The sequence below is a fragment of the Tinamus guttatus genome, unplaced genomic scaffold (assembly GCF_059628265.1).
Source record: "Tinamus guttatus ecotype Peru unplaced genomic scaffold, ASM5962826v1 Tinamus_guttatus_pri_ptg000291l, whole genome shotgun sequence".
In the NCBI taxonomy this organism is placed as follows: Eukaryota; Metazoa; Chordata; class Aves; order Tinamiformes; family Tinamidae; genus Tinamus; species Tinamus guttatus.
In genome coordinates, this window is record NW_028288825.1 from 1645898 (window position 1) to 1666767 (window position 20870).

Sequence of the window (20870 nt, forward strand, 5' to 3'; positions counted from 1 at the left end):
AACAAAACAACAAAAAATATCCCATGCATGTCAGCACCCGCTAGGTATAACCAAATGAGAGACCCCTCCTGTGGCTAAAATGCGTAGTTGCAAGTCTCGTGCTGCCTTCATATTTGTGTTTTATAACTCGGCTAATTAAGATGCATGAAAATAGGATTAGTTAGATATCAGCATGCGTGCGGTATGTTGTGATTGCACCTTGTGGTCATGCACAAGGAGAAGAACTACCCACAGCGCTTCTTGCATCCCGAGTTCAGATAAACACAGCACGCAGTGGTCTTAGATTCTTATCCAAGTCCTTCCCTGCAGCAGATATAGGTTAAACCCAGAAAGCTCAAATGTTCTCAAAGCTTCATGGTTGCCCACAGCTCATGCTATTACTTCCAAGACTGGAGGGGGCTACTCCATTAAAAATCTGGAAGACTTGGTTTCAAGAGGATCTCAAGAGGTGCAGATGCCAGATGTTATGTATTTATCAGATCCCTACTTAGAAGCCTTTTTGCAAAGCACTTGTGGTGAATGTTTTCCATCTACTCGATGCTAATAGCGGGACCTGGCTTTGGATTTTCCACAACCATCAGACTTCACCAGCACACGTACTCCCATGAGAAAAAAAAACCCCACCAACAAAAAAAATCCACACACAAGACTTCAGCAGGTCTCTCAACTTTCAAAGCATTGCCCTCAAACAGATTAAGAAAAATAGCATTATATGTAACCTGAAAATATCACAAAGCAAGGGAAAAAAAAAAGCTGCTATTTGCCCCAGCAACAGCTTTCAGCAGTTATGTCCAGCTTCACTAACAGGCACTAGTGCTACAAAACCTTAGCCATGTTACGTGGACATTTCTGGTTCTTCTCAAGCCCCTTGGAATCCCTCGCTGACGAAAGGGAGCTCCGCACACACACGTCTACGTGGCAGGTTGGGGTTAGGCACTGGCAGGACTTTGGTGGCTACTGCATGTGATTGCAAAGGCTTCCACAGCCCAACTTCGTACTCGAGCCCGCAGCGCTATGAATCACTTGTTTAACACTTCCAGAGAGCAGAAAATTGCAGAAGCATGTTCAGCATTGAAATCACTGCAGGATTAACTAGGAAAATACTTTAAAAATCATAAATACCTTTAATTGCAAGACTGGTAAGGCAAGTTATGAAAAAAAAAAAAGATTTTGCTTTAAGATGAGGTGTATGAGTTGCCTTCAAATCTGGAAGTCGCTATAATAGGAAGCACAAGTACTCAATGGTGAGCTACAAACACTATGGACCTATGCTGTGTTTGCTACTAAATTGCTATTTGATACTTCAGGAACTTTATTCACCTCTACAGAAGAGCCTGGGGACATTTCACTTCTATTAGAGCACACCACTGTCACAGAGGCTCTGCTAGAATTATGATGGCAGTTTTAAATGAAAACCCCGACAGTTCTGTATCAGCAGCGGAAGCATAAATGGTATATTTTCCAACCACCAGTGACCTCAATACATACAAGTTTCACACAGCAAGAGCCAGAAACACCTAATTCCCACTTAGGGACCTGAACAAAGCTGGCAGGTTATCAGCAGTAGCGAGCAGCTTCTATTCAGGTGTTTAAGCAGGAAGCATCGGATGCTGAGCTGCTCACATTCCCACTTGACGACAGGTTTATTTATGTCTGAGAGGAGGAGATTTGCACTGACATGAAGTGTTTCGAAGGTGCTCGAACAATAATAATCTTCAAGTACATTAAGAGCTACAGAGAAATAAAGAGGCCATTCATTCAAAGAGAGAAGCACTGCAGGAATCCAATGACAATGTTGGGATGTTTGAAAGAGTGATTTAAGAAACAGGTGTTATTCCAGCATGGTAGTTCCAAATAAAACCCCGCTTTTAGGACAGCTGTATAGGATTCTATCACAAAGAACTGCTTTCTTTGGGAACAAAGAAGAGAATCTATAGCAGGGCCTTCACACTTAGACTGATTTCCAACAAACTCACGCCAGATTGTATAGAAGCAAGAATTTCAATTTCTTTCAGTGCGAACAACTTCAGATCTAGCATCCTCTAAAACACCTGCATCTTCCAAATATCCTTTTGTTTAGGTCCAAGAAATTGGATCTAATAGCAAAAATTATTAGGAAAAAACTGTGAACCAAAAATTAAAAAGAAAAAAAAAAAAGAAATCATAAATAGCTGTCATATATGGAGGCCCTACAGTGATTTCTGCTTTTCAGCAAAACCACCTTACAAGGACTCATTAATACGCTCACCCTTTGGGGAAGAGGAGCACGGTTCTTATCATTTACTAGACAGCAGCCAACTACAAGGGACAGAGGCAGATTATAAACTTAGAGAGTTTTACTCAGACTCCCCAGCCCTCCCCTTACCACCATACATACGATCAATCTGCACTTGGAGCCACCTTTAAATACAAAATAATGAACCAGTAATTCTCTTGTAAGTGAACCAACACTAGCTTGTATTCTTCCCTGAATAAACACTTTTTTTTTTTTTTTGCAGAAGAGGAAAAGGACTGCTACAGAAACACAGCAACATTCAAACCCTTTAAAACAAAAGGTAGATTATTTAATGCATTAACGATGTTAATGTGAAGATAAATAAATCCACAACAGACTTAAGTTTCTTTTGAGATTTCCTTTTTCTTTGCAGAGCATATTTCTGAAATTATACAGTACTGAGAGGGTGTTCTTTTATTTTCTTAATGTCCAGGTGTAAAGCAAAGCTCAGTTCTCTCTGCTCTCTTCATGGAACTCCTCAATGCCCTATTCCAGGCGTGATTCTCTTAAGCTTTTACTTGAAAGCGGAGTGGTGAGCAACATTAATTTCAGGAATAACTGGATGGTTTGGTCCCTGAGTCATCTTCTTGAGAGCCCATACTCTGGAAGGCAAAGAATTATTCCTTCAAAAACAGGTCTGAAGATTTACCTTTGATTCAGACAGCTTAGAAGTTAATAGGTAGGAAAATAAAGTGCATATGAAATAACTTACATTTCTTACTTTTACAGAGCATTATCTTTATCCAAGTTACATATATATGGAATTATCAACACAGTAAATACTGATGTTCAGTGTAACACATACTCACTGCACTGTCTTTCTTACTTTTCTGGGATACTGAGTCAATTACCTTCTGCACAAACTGAGGGTTCACAGTGATCTCTTGATCCATGGCTTTCAGTCGTTCATCAAGCTCTATACATTTCAGCATCTTAAGGAAAAGTACAGAAAATTTTTGACTACCGTCTAGAAAGATCTTCAAATCATCACAAACGTTCCAAGTCAAAATGTTCTTCTCCATCTCCCAAACAAAGGCGTTAGCTCATTTTCTCTTTTTGATGCATATCTTCCTAACAATCCTTTCTAAGGCCACTGACAGCCCCACAAGGCTTCCACCACCTCGGTTTGCAGGTAGCTTATCTCCAGCCACTAGAATTAATCCGTGAGGTCTAAAAATCTTTCAAAATCCCTTTAACTGACTGGTTTAAAGTCACCTACATTATGTAGTCTACTAAGACAGCATAAGGTTGTACAGAAGATATAACAGGGAACTCATGCATAATAACTGACTTCAAATCTAAAATATTTAAATATGAGCACTATGAAATGAGAGTAACAATTCCCTACATTTAAAGTGACCTGACTTCTTCCAGCAAGCGGATTTCTGGTTAAAGGACTGGGGTTTTTCAATAGAATTCCAACTGGAAAAAAAAAAAGAAAAAAAAAAAAAAAAGGCAAAGAAACAAACAAAAAAACACTCGAAGATTATTCACCTCCTGATCAATGTTATGAAGCATAGCTGGATTGTTATATTTTTCAGGATTATCATGGAAACAGACCATACCATCTTTCTGATTAATACTTGCAAATATTTCACCATCTTCTATCTGAAATGAGAGGTTTAATACAAGTTAGATCTAAGCATGGTATTTTGTGTAGCTGCGAGACATGGCTGGCTTGGAGAATCATCTTTATCTTGCTTGGGTTCCATTTCTTCACAGTTGTCTGAAGCATGCCTCATTTTAAGCAGAGACTATTTCTTTAGTAATTTTGAGAACAATGTGACCACCATAGCAAAATAAGAGTACTTCTTTCTCATCCTACAAAAGGAATCATTCCTCAAGCATTCAGAGCATTTGTTATAAAAACATTTGAAAGTTCTTATTTTGGATCCATTTCTTAATTAGGACAGTAACAGGCCTTACCATGTGGAGGACGTATTTTTCTGCTTCTTGGGGTCCTGACAACTGCACTCGACTTGCCATATCTTGTAATGATAATGTAAGAAATGTCTGAAATGTAGAAAGTATGAAACCATCAAAACCTGATGCTGACAATTTGCACAGTCAAACCTATAGGGCCTATATAACTTTGTTTTTGAAGTCCAGTGGGCAGGATCAAGCAGAATCTGTAGTTATTACTTACAAAAGCACCAGAGAAAGAAATTACTTAAGTTCCCAAAAAAAGCAATTTGTGCTCTGCAGACATGTGCAGTACCAAAGTGGTGGAGTCATTATTCCATTTCTGCATGAAATTCCATTTCTGCATTTTCTTCTTTCCCAGAAAACTGCGTCCAGCCTCTTCCCACATCTTCTTACATAAAGAAGGCTTGCCTGTTTCTTGAATTCACTTCAAAAGATGCATGGATTGTGTTTCTCCAGAGTTAATTCCACTTCAGCAAACATCATTTAAGTTAAGCTTTCTAAAAAGCAGCCTTCCCCAATCATCTTTAAAGATTAGCCTGGTCACTTCAGCTCCACATGTACGGCTCCAAAAGGAAGCACACAAGCAGGCATACACTTTCTATTCAGATTAAAGGAGCTACTCATGGCAGTATCCATCTTTAACCATTGAACCATCTTTAAATAATACACAGGTAGCTAAATGAGTTTGTTTTCCTCACAGAACATTTCAAAAACTCAGAGCGTTGTTTCAGAGAAGCAAATTTAAGTTTTAGCCATTTTCCTGCGAGATTGTTACACTATCAGTTTGCTCTGATTTGAATTAGTTTCAGAGCAGCACTGTTTGGGGAAAACTAATCATTCAATCATGTTTCTCAGCAAAACAAAACACAAGTCTTACCTTGGTTAGCCTCTGAATATTCTTTTTGTAAAGAGATGACAAGCATTGCTTAACCAACCCCATATTGTTATCCCTCGTGAATGTTTCACTGTGTTTGTTCACCAGATTTCGAAGCTCCGAGGGCTTATTGGTTGAATAAACTTGTGCTAATTCATGGTAAGCATTGCTAAGTGGCTGCAATTAGAGAAACAAAAATATTCTTTAAAGAACACAGAGTTCAATCAGTCTTGCAAAATCTATTAGCTATTTTAATTTTTAAAAGGTCATGCAAATGTAAAAGTGATTTTAAGTAGCTCAGGGTTCTTTCAAAAAATATGTGAAAAGCACAAAGTCTTCCAAAGCAGTGATTGATCTCTGTACATTCAGTCCATACTAGTGCAATGTAAAATTTGATAAAAATTATTCCAGAGCCACTGCATGATAATTCTAGTTATGGAACTTTAGGAAAAAGAATGTCCATTAGAAGAGCATCATATGAATTAACCTGAATTTAGAATAATTAAAGTCCTGGCTGGTCACTGCCCTTCCGTTCTGCTCCATTTACCCTCTAAGAGGCTGTCATCCTTGACTACAGTGAATGACAGCATGGACAATGTCAACTCTTAATCAAAACGTAAAGATTAGTTCACCTAAATTGCTTCAAAATATCAGTCGGTTGTGCTTTCATATTAGTATCTTAAGATGATGATTTTTGAAAACTTAAAAGTTTTGGACACAGAACAGCAAATTGGGAGTTGAGTAAAACAAACATGCTTTCAGAAGTAGGTGATGTTCATGGGACCACAACTCTGACAGCTGTTTTCTCTTCCACCCTGTACCTGATTAAAATGCTTATGGACTCTCTAACTCTCAGCCTTTTCAGAAACTTTTATTCTTTAGAAAGCTATTTTTGGAAGAAACTCAATATACCCTAATTCTATTTAGCAAGCTACAGTCTGCTTATTCAGAAACATTAGAGAAGTCTTCTCTGACCAACTCAGAGCAAGCAAAACACTGAAAAGTAGACATTTCAAGTCTAAATCTCATGGCAGCAAGGACTGCCATAGATGTTCAAAGATCCTACTTCTATCTGCATTACACCTTGCTCTACACTGTGGAAAAAAAATGTTAAAAGTCTAAAATTCTACTGCTTTGCTATACATACAATTGAGAGCACTTGAAGTACAAACGCTAATTAACACAAGTTCTCTGCTTCAGGACTAATTATTCAACACCAAGCGTGCAAAATTTTGTCCTAGGTTTGGGATTTAATTCCCTCTCTCCACAAACGAATCAGTAATGAAGGAAACATAGAACTGCTTCCAACTCTTCTTAGTTTTGCTGGCATATAAATTCGGACTAGTATTAATTCACTGCTGGTATTGAAAGTGTTGCATGCGAGATTTAATTTCCATTACAACTCGGTGCATGTATTTGTCTGCTTTCCCAGAAGGTCAGTACTGCTTTCCTTTTGCGGATGGGGAAATAACTGGAGCTGAGGACAGACAGTTGTTTTTTTTCCCCTCCAGCAGTCACATGGAATAGTTGGCATAAGGACCATTTCCTAGAGCAGTTCACCAGCTACATAAGGTATCAACTTCAGCTACATGAAGTTACAGTTGGACTTTTTTAGAACACGGGCACTACGCATTGAAGGCCAAGTGCAACTTGAGACTTGTTGGTGCTCTGGAAAGGTAAAAGCCCATATACACATTATCAGGGAACAAAATAGTTATAATTATGAAATTATTTGAAGCCAGTTTAAGTTTAAAAAACTGTGTTGTCAATATGAACAATATAGTTTACATTTTTGAGACAGACTTAAGAGTTGCCACACAAACAAGCCTTAGCCATGCCTTTCATACCAGAAAGACACTTGGCACTGTCTTTCTAGGCTATGTTCTGCATTACTTCCCATGATCCAAAACATTAAACAGTACCATAAGGCAAGGGTACAAAAATTCTTGCCCACAAAAGTTCAGATTTCTTGTTCTATTAGCTCTATTCACAAGACTTACCTTAATGAATCTACCAACTATCTGGGAAGTGTATTTTGGTAGCTGTTGAACTTTGCCAAGTAGTATCAAAGAAACTAGAATATACTTTTTATACGACTCCAACATAATATGACTGACTGCCATGGCGGGAGTAGTTATTGCCTGAGTAAGAGAGAAAGACATTAAATAGAAAATCAATATGCTTCCTGGTAGGGCCCGGTAGGTTTTGCTTGCGTAGAAACTCAGTTTAAACCTGCATGTACAAAGGGCACAGTGACATAAGAAAAATCACTTTTGAGCATTAAAGCCTAACTTCTGTCAAAATTATCCAAAAATGTCAAAAATGACATTCAAAACTATTTAAAAACACGTACCTTGCTAGGATGAAGCCTATCCTAAAATAGCCCCATTGAGATCAAAGCAAAACTTCCTTCCTCCATAAGTATCTAAAATTGTACTAGAAATCACCTGCAATTACTTGTTACGAGGAAGGATAATCCACATCCCGCAGGATCCTTAAAGAGTTTAGTATATTACATCATGAGATCTCAGATTTAAATATGCTGGAAGAGGCTTGCAAGATAGGGGAAAGAGATTTTAGTTTACTATGCCAGCTCTTAAGAGCTCACCTTTGTCTGTAGAAAATAAAAATGCCACACCACTTTATTTTGTGCATTTGACAGCATTTTTCCACTCTTTTCCCAATTTCACAGTTGTATTTTCTTCCACAGAGAAAACAAAAGCAGCAAATATTATAAACTTCCCTCAAAATTAGGAAAGGTCTCAGGAAACAAAAGCACTCGACTCATTTTAATTGAAAACACACCATTTTGAATGTCGGCCTGTGAACTACTTCTTATGCAAACAGCAATAAGCAGGCATTTGAAAAATATTTACAGCAAGATAAATTTAACATCAACCTTTGTGTTGGCACGGTTTTATGGTGCAACAGTTACTTGACTCTAAGAGACCTTCTTAGGGGAAAACATTTCCAAACACAGCTTGTCATTATTTGTTACCTCATTTAATGCATTTCAGAGAGAACCATTAAGGTTGTGTCTTTGATAAAGCAACTCATAAATAAAAACTATCCCAAATAATTTTTATGCATAACTATGATTTACATGTTAAAAAACAAAACCAAAGCAAATGATGAACAGCTGTACAGAACTGTAACTAACAGAACTGTAACCTAAAAGGTAAAGAACTAAAATAACAATTGGTTATATAAATAACTTTATATTAGATACATGGCACTACTAAGTGCAGGTTTTGCCAGCAATTCAAGAAGGATACGTTCTCTCAGTGCTATTACCCAAGCAATTTCTGCCCTTCAATTGACCACGTTTTAAACTTATTTTAATTTAACGTTACCTGTTCATAAAAGTAGAGTGCTCTTTCAAAATTCTTTAGCCCAGTGTATATCATCCCACCATAATAGTAGTAACATAAAAAGTGCTTCGCATCATATGCCCCATTCTCTTTACAAATATCCATCATGTCCACATCTAGATACGGGAGGGCAGGTTTAAAGCATTTTGCTAACAAACAGAGCTACAAGAAAAATAAACCAGATTTTCATAAATTAGCCATTTGCATTCAAGTTTGAATGAGGAAGAAATTGAACCTAAGTTCATTTAGCACTATTTAATGAATCTTACACTAAGTCAGATAGCACACTATTCATTATATCATGATCTTTGAAGAATCCATAGTTTATACTAGTTCACAAACAGTATTATCTAAATCCTAAAGAAACTGTACTCTGACAAATCTACTTGAAACTCCAGGCCTTCCAGACTATGTGTTGGCAGCACTAGATACTGCACTAAACATTCCTGTCCAAACCTAAATCCCAGGAGACAAGAATGAGACAGTAGTGGCAAATTCAGGCCAAAGGCACCAGCACAAACATGCCTTTCGTCAAACTTGAGCAAAGAATATCTGGATTTTACACTCAAACTGTCTATGTCTAGACAGAGCTGTGCTGACCTTCTGCTCAGACAGAAGTGATGTCAAAGGACTTTCACAAGTGATGAAGAAAGCTAAACATCTCAGGAGATGCATTGAACATTTAAAATAAAGAGGATTTTATTTCAGTATAGCATTATTTATTAGAGAGAAAAGCAATTAAAAACTACTTTCATATTGCTATAGGTAAACATGCACTTCCTTAAAGGTCTGCGGGCATTTCAAAGCTTATACTCGGAATAAGTCCTATTATTACTCTTACCTGGCAGAGATCTGCATGTATTGAGGTCAGCTGGTTTGTGTTCATCTGCATCTTGTCTATGGCTTGTCTGAGAATGCTAATTCCTCGCAGGGGCTGTCAGAAATTACATCTCTTTCAGATAATTTCTCATAGATGGCAGCACATTGGATCTTATGTTGACACTTACAAATGAAAAATAACACTAATTGATAGGTTCCATTAAGTAACAGTTAACTTGAGGTTGTTCCCTTTTTGTACGATACTGCACTCTCAGAAAATAAAATTAACCGTGGCTATATAACTTCTCCTGATAAACTAAAAGTTAGCAATTCTGCTCCAAAAAGGCAACCTCATCAGAAATACAGTAGTCTTTATTGATAAGAGACCTTTTTCCTAACACCTTGTGAAGTCCCAAATCAAAAGCAGTAACTTCAGTTGGAGCAGATTTGACCTCTGTTTCAAATTAGATTTCAATGAAAACGTTCTGAAAAAAGGCATGTTTCTTAGTATCAAAATCATTACTCAAACTTTATAAAACAAGTTTCCTTTTCATTTTAAGGCATTTAATTAAGCATGTTACCTGGCTGATTGGATAATGCTGAAATTAGTAACACTGACTCACCATTACCAGCAATTTTTGCAGCTCTGTTCTATTCATGTACATATTATCTGAAGAACATTCTTGGCACTGCCACTGTGTGTGTACGTGTGCGTGCTTAAAATGACTCTTCCAACAAACTTTATATTATTTTTTCCTTACAATCTAGTTTTAGGTTTTTTACATTTTAGTAGACTTTTTAAAAGGAGCTCATAAATATACCTAAAATAAAGTTATTGGCAAATCTGTACAAAGACATTTGGGGACTGGATATATAGGTAGCTTATTGATACCAGATGATACTTGCTCACCTGTTTTCTTTCCACAAGGGCATTTGTTAACTGGTGGCATAGGCCAGCAACTGAATCAAGTAGGGAAGGGACAGGGGAGAAGAAAAAGAGAAAAAACAGCAGTGAAAATCAAGAATACCACAGCATGTAAAGAGATTTGCATAGACTCTCAAAGTGAGATTAACTTACAAGTGTCTGTTGCATATCTAATGTGCTCCCCATTACAAGTGCTGATAAAAAGCTGCACCTGTGAGAATAATGTTTCGAAGTCAGGGATGCTGGGCATAGAAAACTTCACAAACCTAAAACAAGGTAGAAGAAAAGAAGGGTTTAACACTTCACTTTGGGGGATGAATAAGAAAACTTCATCTTCATCACTAAGTCTCTGCAGATGCACGAAGCTGCTTGAAAACAAATCCAAAGTGTGTATTACAAGTGGCATATGGTCTGCACTCCAGGACTACATACTTCATCTCAGGAAAAACATTCAGGTCACATTAAACATGGATTTCCTCAAGAGCTGCACAATATTTAAAAACATTTTTTTCAGCACACACTTCTGTTTTGCACCTAGTGAAAACTACAATTAAGAACAAACTGTGGCAAACAGAAGAACGATTTTACGTGACATAGTAGTTGCAATTACAATAGGAACATGAGTGAAAGAAGAAGAAATGTAACACTCAGCCATGCACAGCTTCTCCTGACACCTTTTCTTCTGTATCATCTCCTGCTTGAATGTGCTGGAGTGCTTGAATGTGCTCTGCTGTTAAATTATTAGATGTGAACCTTTTCCAAAGAGCTCCTGATGTTCATTTCCAGTCTCTCTTCACATCCGACAGATCCTTAGCACTCTGTAGCCTGAACACTTGCACATTGCTTTTTCCCTAAGGTTAGTTACGATGATGCTCATCTGACTGCAATGAAATCTTTTGCTATGCATCCTACAAAAGTCACAAAAAATGTGCAAAACAATCTATTCAAAGTTCTTGGAAGGTATCCAATCCTGCAGGAACTGAAGTTGCTGCACACTGTAATGTGCAGCTCAAAGCTACTTAGACTGTGAAGCACCCTTCCTCACAAGGGTAAGACTGTCCTAGTTAAGTGCTGCCTCCCTTTCCCTGTCTCTTCTGGAAGTCTTGCAGTCTGGTTCACTAATGCCTGCCAATCAGATAAAAATACTAATAGATGAAAACGCCAGCGTTATGTCTTTTTGCTGAACATGTAGGGAAAAAGACTTATGCAGATATAAACAAGTAGATAAAGGAAAAAATAAAGAAAGAAAATCAACAGGCATAGTATTTTACAAGGTCCAGAATCTCTTTCCTTTGAAAGCACAAACCTGCCCAGTACTCTTTCTTATAAAGCGTGCATCATACAAGGAAAATAAGCACCATTATAAGAAGTGTGGAGCGAAAATATTTTTGTCCAAAAGAAAGATGTTGTGCTGACAGTTTGTGATGTTTCCTGAGGTTTTGATACTAAGAGATGTAATTAAAGGAAAGCAACACTTACAAGACAGCAAGAACGCCTAACGAGTGTTCCTGCACATCCAGGGCACCAAGCACTGTATCCAGATGGGAGAGATTTTTTGCTAGCAGTTCTCCGCTTTTATTGATCAACTCACAAAGCTGGGTCATTTGCCCTGAAACATGAAGCATCGTTATCAAACTCTAATTAGAAAACACTCATGCATTCTTGTACTTGATTACCCTTGCTGCCCTCTATAATCTGAGAAAAAAAAGGGGAACATCACCCAGAGAAATTACTTTTTGGTCATATCAGTCATTTCCTTCAACAAGTAAGGCGCCAACAGTATGGTTTTTTTTTTTTTAGAAGAAAACCATTAAGCTTCTGCCCCTTGGGACTGTAAAGAAAACACCAAGGGCTTTTTTTTCTTGAAGGGACTATAAACATAGCACAAAAGACAACTATTTTGAAATAGGAAAGTATGCTATACCCAAAAATTGTATAAGGAAAGCAAAGATAGATTGTCATTAACTGCTTTCAAAAATAAAAATCCCCCACAAATAAATATTTTAAACCTTTTTCCTTTTAAAGCAGGGTTCTGTGTCTATTTTTGATTTCTGAAAAAGAAATGGAGAAATGAGCAATAGTCCTCTCACCCTTACAAAAATCATTATGAGATGATGAATAGCAAGTCTCTACTCATAGGGATTAACTTTATTCTATAACACCTCTGGCCTTTTCCTTTGAAAAATAAACCTGGAAGCCTGAACAACGAAAGTGTAACTTCCAAATAACAGAGAATTTAAAAGGTCCAAATGTAGCAGCAGTGTCCAAGAACCCAGAATCACAGCTCTCAGCCCTGAAACAGCACTCACTATACAGCATTTTTTCCCTAAAAGGAAAATCTATCCACTCTACTGCTATCATCTAATATTCTCCTTCAAAAATAAACACTGAAAATTCACACTGTAGAAGGAGAAATACCCACTCGAGGTCAGACAAAGGTCTCTCTAGCTGATGCGCCACACAGATACCCAGGGAGGATGACAAACTCACAAACTTCTGCACCCTGTCACAACCTCCAAGAGTTTGTGCTCATGGAGGAGCTGACCACTCCCTAAAGGACCAAGTTCCACGAATTTGACCATTTTTCTCTCAAGCTTTTAGCATCCACAAAACCTTGCAACATAAAGGCCCACAACTAAACTATCTGTGTACAAAGAAGCACCTTCTTTTGTTTATTCTGCACTCGCATCTTGCAGGTACAAGTCGTCTCTTGCATCTGATACCCCGAGTAAAAATTCTATGTATTAGGTGAGCTAAAATATAAAGCGGGAAGAAAATTGAGCGCAACCCAAATGTGACTGCCAGAGATAAAGCCTGGGGCCATGGAAAACATCAAAAAATGATGCATTCTTCTAGGGAGTGAGTATGTCAAGCAGAGAAAAAAAAAAAGAGAACACACTTTCAGGAATATCAGTACAACCAAAAAGTTTAAGAATTAGAAAACACTGTACCCACACGCAGGAAAATGAGAGGAGTTTAGCAATAAAACTGGGAAAGTCTTAACTACAGATATTATAACATCTGAACACTTGGCTGAGGGAACAAGATACACAGTCTTAAGCCTTCCATCATATGCTTCCATAAGTAAGTAAAAATAGTAATAATAAAAACGACTCCGCACTGGGGACAGAGGAGCTTTTCAGCGCGCCGGACCCGAAGGCTCCACGCGCCGCTCTGCTCCCATAGAGGCTTTAACGCCCTCGCGCTGCCCCCGCCCGCTGGCCGGTGACAGGCAGGAGAGATGGTGTCAGTTAAGGTTCCCCCGTGCCACCTCGGCCCCCCCGGAGCTCAAGGCTCGGATTGCAGCTGCCCGCCTCTCCCCGCACCGGAGGCTCCGGTACCGAGCCGGCGCCAACCCTGCCAAACCGGCCCCTCCGCCCTCCCCCGGGCCGCGGCGGGGCTCGCGGAGGCTCTAACGCAGCGCCCCGAGGGCGAGCGAGGGCCCGGCCGGCGCCGCCCACCCCCACGGGGCCGGCGAAGCGGGGGCGGCCGCGGCGCCGCTCCCCGCCGCGGGCTCCCGGCCCGCCCCGCTCCGCCGCGGGCCCTGCCCGGGGCGAGGCGGCCCCGCTCCGCGCGGTCACCTTGGGCCGAGAGCTGCCGCACGCTGTTGACGAACTGCTCCAGGGCCGACGCCATCTTGGCGGCTGGCGGCGCGGCCGCGCGGGGCGGGGCGGGGGGCGGGGCGCAGGCGGCGGCCCGGCGGCGGCGGCGGCGGCTGGGGGAAGCGGCGAGGGGCCCTGCGGCGCGGGCGCCGCCGCCGCCAGCCAATCAGCGGCCACGACGGGAGCCGCGCCACGCCCGCCGCTCGCGTCACTTCCGCCGCGGCCCTCTTCTCCTCTCGCGAGAGCGCCGCCCCCCTCCCGCCGTGGTCGCCGCGGCAACGGCCACCTTCCGTTCCCCGCCGGAAGTGCCCGCCCTCCCGCACCCGCTTCGTGCGGGAGGCCATCTTAGTGCGGGCGGCCGTGACTCAGCAGCGCTGGGGCGTGACGTCATCATGGCGTCACCCGCCTCCTCTCGCGTCACGGTGCCACGGGCTGCTTCGCGCTGCCGGGTCCCCCCACCCTTCCAGGGCGTGACGTCACGAGCGGCCGATATGACGTCATCCACCACCTTCCCCCCACAGTGAAGGCCACCCTCACTTTCAAATCATTTAGTCTCCTCAGTTTGCCCTGAGGGCAGCGTGCGCCCCTGGGAAATATCCCAGAATTGGGATGAAATATTCCACGTTTGCACAGTCCTGTCGGTGCTGTTGTCCGGGATCCGGCGCGCGCCCAGCGCGTCCCGATCCGTCCCTGGGAAATATCCCAGAATTGGGATGAAATATTCCGCGTTTGGGCTGTCCTGTCGGTGCTGTTGTCTGAGATCCGGCGCGCGCCCAGCGCGTCCCGATCCGTCCCTGGGAAATATCCCAGAATTGGGATGAAATATTCCGCGTTTGGGCTGTCCTGTCGGTGCTGTTGTCTGAGATCCGGCGCGCACCCAGCGCGTCCCGATCCGTCCCGTGCTGCCGGGCTGGGTGACAACGCACAGACCCTCACCAGGCAGTTTCTGTGGCTGCGGGTGCTTAGATCGCACACTTCACGTTCCTGTCTGTGCGGCGGGTTACAAGTCAGCAACGCGTCGCTATCGCAGACCTCCTCTGGGCGCCACGTACTCTTCAAAATGTTCAGATCGCACATAGGACATGGACGCCCATTTCCTTACGGCCGTCACCGTGTGGGTGACATGCACAGACTGTGCCCCAAAACGTGTCCCAGCGGCTCCAATGCGGGTTTGGAGAGACCCAGGAGCGAGGGGACAGCAGGCAGGGGACACGGGATAGGGCTGCACAATGGATGTCACCTCTGAGGGGCGAAGCGCTTTGGCTGAGAGCACCCCCCAAGGGTCACACCTTGGGCACCGAGCGCTTGGAATGGGCATTTCCATGCGCGCTGTCCCAGCGTGGCTGCATGCAGATGCGCAGCTCCCCTGCCATGCTGCAGTGGCACCAAAGGGACACATGGGGACACGGGAGGGTGCACAGCTCCCCTGCCATGCTGCAGTGGCACCAAGGGGACACACGGGGACACCGGAGGGGACACACAGGGACGCGGGAGGGTGCGCAGCTCCCCTGCCATGCTGCAGTGGACACCAAGGGGATGTGCGGGGACACAGGAGGGGACACACTGGGACACAGGTGGGCATTGACACCCCTGCCATGTCCACAGTGGGTGCCAAGGGGATGCACCAGGACATGGGTGGGTGCATCCATGGGACAAGCACCCGTAGGACAAGCACAAGTGCCCACAGTGGGCAGTGAGGGGACACACTGGGACATGGGCGGGCACACCGCACGCCTGCCATGCTGCGACGGGCACCAAAGGGATGCACTGGGACACGGGAGGGGATGCATCGGGACACGAGTGGATGCTCAGCACCCCTGCTGTGTCCACAGTGGGTGTCAAGGCGATGCAGCAGGACACGGGTAGGTTCACAGCACCCTTGTCATGCCCACAGTGGGCACCTGGGGGACACACTGGGACATGGGAGAGGACACATCAGGACCCGAGTGGGTGCTCAGCACCCCTGCCATGCTGGAGCAGGCACCAAGGGGACACACTGGGACACAGGTGGGTGCTCAGCACCCCTGCTGTGTCCACAGTGGGTGCCAAGGGGACGCACCAGGACACAGGAGGGGACACACCAGGACACGGGTGGGCGCACAGCACCCCTGCAATGCCCGCAGTGGGGGGACACCTCGGGACACGGCAGGGGACACACCGGGACACGGGTGGGTGCCCCCACCCCTGCGGTGTCCACAGTGGGTGCCAAGGAGACACAGCAGGACACGGGTGGGCGCACAGCACCCCTGCCATGCTGGAGCAGGCACCTGGGGGACACACTGGGACACAGGTGGGTGCTCAGCACCCCTGCCGTGTCCACAGCAGGTGCCAAGGGGATGCACCAGGACACGGGAGGGGACACACCGGGACACGGGTGGGCCCTGCACCCTTGCCGTGGCCACAGGGGGTGCCAAGGGGACACACCGGGACACGGGTGGGCGCACAGCACCCCTGCCATGTCCACAGCAGGTGCCAAGGGGATGCACCAGGACACGGGAGGGGACACACCAGGACACGGGAGGGGACACACCGGGACACGGGTGGGCCCTGCACCCCTGCCGTGGCCACAGTGGGTGCCAAGGGGACGCACCAGGACACGGGTGGGCGCACAGCACCCCTGCAATGCCCGCAGTGGGGGGACGCCTCGGGACACGGCAGGGGACACACCGGGACACGGGCGGGCGCCCCTGCCATGCTGCAGCGGGCACCGGGGGGACACACCGGGACACGCGTGAGTGCCCCCTCCCCACGCCGTGGGCCCTCCCCGCGGTACCGGGCGCTCGCGCGGGCGGGCCCGGCTTAAAGCGGCTCCGCAGGGCGCCCGCGCCGCTTTAAGGCGGTGCCGGCGCGGCGGGCTCGGCCCGGCCCCGGGAAGAGGAACTGGGCTCGGCGCGGCCGCCGCGGCCCCGCTCCGCCCGGTTCGGGGCTCGGCTCGGTTCGGCGATGGGGCGGGCGGCGCCGCCGAACCCCCCCGCGCCGCTGCAAGGGGCTCGCCCTGAGCAAACAGCCGCCCCCGTCGCCATGAGCCCCCGCTAGCCCCCTCCGAGCCACCATGATTCCGCTGAGCGGCTTCTTGCAGCTGCGCCCGCGGCCCTTGGCCGGGCTGGGCCCGCGGCGGGCGCTGCGGGTGCTGGTCGACATGGACGGCGTCCTGGCCGACTTCGAGGGCGGCTTCCTCAAGAAGTTCAGGGCCACCTACCCCGACAAGCCCTTCGTGGCCCTGGAGGACCGGCGGGGCTTCTGGGTCTCCGAGCAGTACGGGCGCTTGCGCCCGGGTCTCAGCGTGAGTCTCCGCATTGCCCCGTGCCCGGATCCGTCGCGTGGATGGGGGGGATCCGCATCCCACCGGGATGCCGCGATGGGGAGGGACCCGCCGCCGCTTGGCTAAGGGTGCCCGGCCAGCGGCATTAACCCCATTTCCCCAAAATGCAGTGTTTCCATTGCACATTGGTCCCCTTTGCCCATGCCACCTAAGGTATAGGTACGGGTGGCTATAGGTGCAGGTGGGTATGGGTGGCTGTAGGTGCAGGGGAGATACCTTCTCAGAACAACCCAGCTTTTAAAAGCCCCCAAATTTTATGTCCAAACTTTCCTAGCTCAGTTTTGACCGTGCTTTTTAGGTTGGTACCAGAAAAATAAAGATCTCCCAAATAGTCTTTCATCCCTAGGTGGAATTTTTTAGCTCCTCGACAGCAGTGAGGGGTGGGATGCGCAGGGAAGTTGAGCGCAAAGCATGAGATCAATGCTTCACATGAGGACTTGCTTAAAAATAAAACACCCCCCAGCCCTCCCAGGCCAGAAAATGGCTGTCACTCATTTTGGTAATAAAAGCCAAAAAGCAGAAGTTTCTTTGCATTGTGTTTCATCTCCCAGCACAGGGTTCCTCATCCAGCAGAACCTTTGGTACCGTCTCCGCTTGCAGCGCTCTTCCCTGCGGAAGGTAGTTGCACAGGCTGAGGGGCGGCCCAGCAAACAGAGCACCCTTCTCCTTGGTGGGACAGTGCCCGGTGCTTTCCCTTGGCCACTCCTGAGCAATTTGGAGGGGTAACGTCTTTTCTAGAGACGAGATCCATGGAGGAAGTGGGAGCTGTCGTGTGCAGCAAAGAGGATGTGAAAACTTTGGTGGGATAACACATGCTAACTTTTTGATTTTCCTGGATCTTCATTACTTTGGATGTTTTAAACGAGGTGCGCTCATCTTGCATCTGCCACGATGGTGTAAAACCCTCAAACTTCTGGGTTGAAGCAGTGGCAAAACTCCCCAACCTGGATTTCAACCAGGCTTTCAGACCAGAGTGCCATGGATATGCTGGAGGAAATCAGGGAAGAGCCCCCAAAAGAGATTAAAACACTGCAAGATCCAGCTCTGGAAGCAGGGACATGGATGAGCAGCCCCAGAGAGACAGGGGGTTGTGCCTGGGGAGAAACACAAAAAAAAAAGAAAGTTGAGGTTGAAGATCACAAAAGTCACCATAGCTGTGGGCACATGGTGGCATTCCCAGACAGGGAATTTTTCCACCTGCCGGTGCCACAGGGGATTATTCGGACCCCTTGGACGTTCAGCAGGTCTTTCTCCTCAAAGAGGGTTTAGTTCTTCCCCCTTTGAGTGCAGGTGCAAAATGCTTTTGAGCATGAACACAAGCAGAACAGCAACTGCAGCCATCGCTAACAGAGCTGTGTCAGCTGCAGGCTGTATCATACCCTGGATGCTGACTTCCCTCATCCCAAGGTTTCGCTCCATGCGCTCCCTCTGCACCTGCTTTGCTCTGCATCCCTGGCACAGCTCCGGGTGTTTGGCCCTTCTGACCCCTTTCTGGAGATGCTGCATTGCCTGGTGGGCCTTGCCTAGGCATTCCTGAGGGAAAAGGGCGACTGTCTCCCTGGCACATGTTTCATCCCATAATATATTTTCACCTATGGAAGAGCACTTCATAGATGCTGTTTTAAACACAATTGAGACAAATAGGCCAGATACCACCTTGAGCAGAGCAGCATCGTGTTACAGCAGAGGCACCAGAGCAGTTCAGCTGGATCCATGTCAAGCTGCCACCCAAGGTGCAGACTTCCATGGGCTTTGGTTCGGTTCTGGACAGTCTCTGCGTTTTGTATTGAGGAAAGCTGCTGCTTCCCATGTGCCTGGGGCTGCACTGACAAAACCGAGCCTGCTCCGGAGGCTTTCCAAGCCAAACTGTCTTGGGTGGAACCAGGGAGGCAGGTGGGAAATGCAGGAGACTACAGAGGCCAGATTGGGCTTGGAGGAGAGGTTCAGAGCCAGCACTCCCCATCCAGGCACCCCAGCTTTACCACTGTCACGATATTCTCTCCTAGCAAAGGGTGTGAAGATGCATGTGCAGTAACCGGTCTCTCTGCTCTGCCAGGAACAAGCCATCAGCATCTGGGAGTCGAAGAACTTCTTCATCGAGCTGGACCCGCTCCCCGGCGCTGTGGAAGCCGTGAAGCAAATGGCTAACCTGGCAGAGTGAGTAGGAGCCGTGCACGTTGCGGTGGGAGCAGCAGGGGCTCTGCAGGCTAATCCCCCTCCCAGCAGCAACATTGTTTACAGCATGAAAATGCCTTGGCTTTCTTACCCAAGGGCATGGGTAGGAAATGTTGGGGTTGGATTCATGGAGCAGTCCCCAAGGAATCAGCCTCCTGCAGCTCTGCTCTCAGCGAGGGTGGTGGGAGAGGTGTGGGTGCTCTACGCATGGGTCTTTACGCTCTTATATGCTGAAATCCTGGGAAATGGGGGATTACCAGGTTAAATTGCCCCTGCTTGGCTTGCCCTTATGCAGGAGGTGTCTTTGGGTCTGCTGGGGCATCCAGTGGAGTCTCACAGCAGCAACTGGGATGCAGCTAAGGCAGGAGTGGGATGCAGGAGGGTCTTTACCCACCAAGCGATATCCTCACCCGCTTCCTCTTGTCATGGCAGCACCGACGTGTTCATCTGCACGAGTCCCATCAAGAAGTATCGTTACTGCCCTTACGAGAAGGTGAGCCCTGCACGGGGAGGAGGTGGGGAATGAGCAGCCCCAAATAACCCCAAAATAGCCCCCTGTGTGGGGATCAGGACAGCTCCTGCCACTCAGGCCCTGCAGTGCCCTGGGCAGGTGCTGGCTGTCCCCATCCGTCCCCACCGTTGTCCTCACACCCTGCTCCACCGTTGCCTTGCAGTACGCCTGGGTGGAAAAGCACTTCGGGCCTGAGTTTCTGGAGCAGATCGTGCTGACACAGGATAAAACAGTGGTGTCCGCTGACCTGCTCATCGACGACAGACCCGACATCACCGGTAAGGGAGATGTGGGGTAGCAGAAGGGACTGGGGGTCACCCCGAGGGGCGGGTGGCACCGCTGTGCACATCCAGGCCCCAAGCGCTGCATCCAGATTGGAGAGGTGTTTTGCTAGCGGTTCTCCGCTCTCCCGCAGGAGCGGAGCAGAACCCCAGCTGGGAGCACATCCTCTTCACCGCCTGCCACAACAAGCACCTGCAGCTGAAGCCTCCCAGCCGCCGGCTGCACTCCTGGACGGACGACTGGAGGGCTCTCCTGGACAGCAAGCGGCAGCCGCCGCGCCGGGCCGCGTGAGCCCGGCCGCTCTGCGCGTCCCCGACGAGCCCGGCGCCGACCCACAGACACTGTGTCCGCTGGGGAGAGGAAGAGGAGGGGGCTGAAGCTCTGCAGTCACCCAGATGCACCCTGAAAGCCCCAGTTGTTACAGGAGTAATGCAGGGGCTGCCGTGCCACAGGATGTCCTGACCACGGGGTATTTTCCACAGGCTTGGGGGATCTTTATGCCTGGCACGGGAACCAGCTCTATGTTTCCAATGGACAAGCTCACCACGTCACTGCCTTGCTCCATGTGGCACGGAGCAGTGCTGGATCCCTCGTGGCTAAACTTCAGTTGGAGCTAGCGCCAGGCCAGCTCAGTGCCTGCCCTTAATACCAGGGGGTTTCCTCAAGGCATGTCCCCCCCAGGAGCTTCCTACCGAGGGGATGGGACGGGACAAGGTGGCTGAGCTACGAGAGCCAGCACACGATGCCCAAGTTCCACACACAGGCTCAGCAGTGCCTCTCACCACAGC

The 20870-nt window shown here is 46.8% G+C and overlaps 2 protein-coding genes across 4 annotated transcripts; one reads left to right on the plus strand and one right to left on the minus strand.

Annotated features, from left to right (window-relative positions):
* Window positions 1-1611: 1611 nt before the first annotated feature.
* COPS3 (COP9 signalosome subunit 3) lies at window positions 1612-13847 on the minus strand. 3 transcript variants are annotated; one of them, XM_088527761.1, is made up of 12 exons: window positions 13772-13847; window positions 11670-11799; window positions 10344-10456; window positions 10176-10225; window positions 9288-9380; window positions 8429-8608; window positions 7076-7216; window positions 5079-5252; window positions 4202-4288; window positions 3770-3883; window positions 3127-3207; window positions 1612-2877 (listed from the first exon to the last, which is right to left on the minus strand). In XM_088527761.1, the coding sequence occupies exons 1-12, from the start codon at window positions 13824-13826 to the stop codon at window positions 2824-2826; spliced, it is 1272 nt and encodes a 423-aa protein (XP_088383887.1). In that variant the 5' UTR covers window positions 13827-13847; the 3' UTR covers window positions 1612-2823. The 3 variants fall into 3 exon arrangements, with proteins under 3 accessions (XP_088383887.1, XP_088383888.1, XP_088383889.1); XM_088527762.1 differs by lacking the exon at window positions 11670-11799 and having other exon boundaries at window positions 13772-13820; XM_088527763.1 differs by lacking the exons at window positions 11670-11799; window positions 13772-13847 and having other exon boundaries at window positions 9288-9448; window positions 10344-10361.
* Window positions 13848-16815: 2968 nt separating this feature from the next.
* NT5M (5',3'-nucleotidase, mitochondrial) lies at window positions 16816-20396 on the plus strand. Its single transcript, XM_088527830.1, has 5 exons — window positions 16816-17075; window positions 19171-19271; window positions 19722-19782; window positions 19964-20078; window positions 20216-20396. The coding sequence occupies exons 1-5, from the start codon at window positions 16845-16847 to the stop codon at window positions 20371-20373; spliced, it is 666 nt and encodes a 221-aa protein (XP_088383956.1). The 5' UTR covers window positions 16816-16844; the 3' UTR covers window positions 20374-20396.
* Window positions 20397-20870: the final 474 nt, after the last annotated feature.

What these genes read in the sequence shown, in the direction of transcription:
- COPS3 (XM_088527761.1), bottom strand. Translation starts at nt 13,826, where the DNA reads ATGGCGTCGGCCCTGGAGCAGTTCGTCAACAGCGTGCGGCAGCTCTCG. An exon ending in AAAAATACGTCCTCCACATG is followed by an intron (nt 3,884 to 4,201) that starts GTAAGGCCTGTT and finishes CTCTCATTTCAG; the next exon opens with ATAGAAGATGGTGAAATATT. An exon ending in ACCCTCAGTTTGTGCAGAAG is followed by an intron (nt 2,878 to 3,126) that starts GTAATTGACTCA and finishes TTTGCCTTCCAG; the next exon opens with AGTATGGGCTCTCAAGAAGA.
- NT5M (XM_088527830.1), top strand. Translation starts at nt 16,845, where the DNA reads ATGATTCCGCTGAGCGGCTTCTTGCAGCTGCGCCCGCGGCCCTTGGCC. An exon ending in GCTTGCGCCCGGGTCTCAGC is followed by an intron (nt 17,076 to 19,170) that starts GTGAGTCTCCGC and finishes CTGCTCTGCCAG; the next exon opens with GAACAAGCCATCAGCATCTG. An exon ending in CAAATGGCTAACCTGGCAGA is followed by an intron (nt 19,272 to 19,721) that starts GTGAGTAGGAGC and finishes TTGTCATGGCAG; the next exon opens with CACCGACGTGTTCATCTGCA.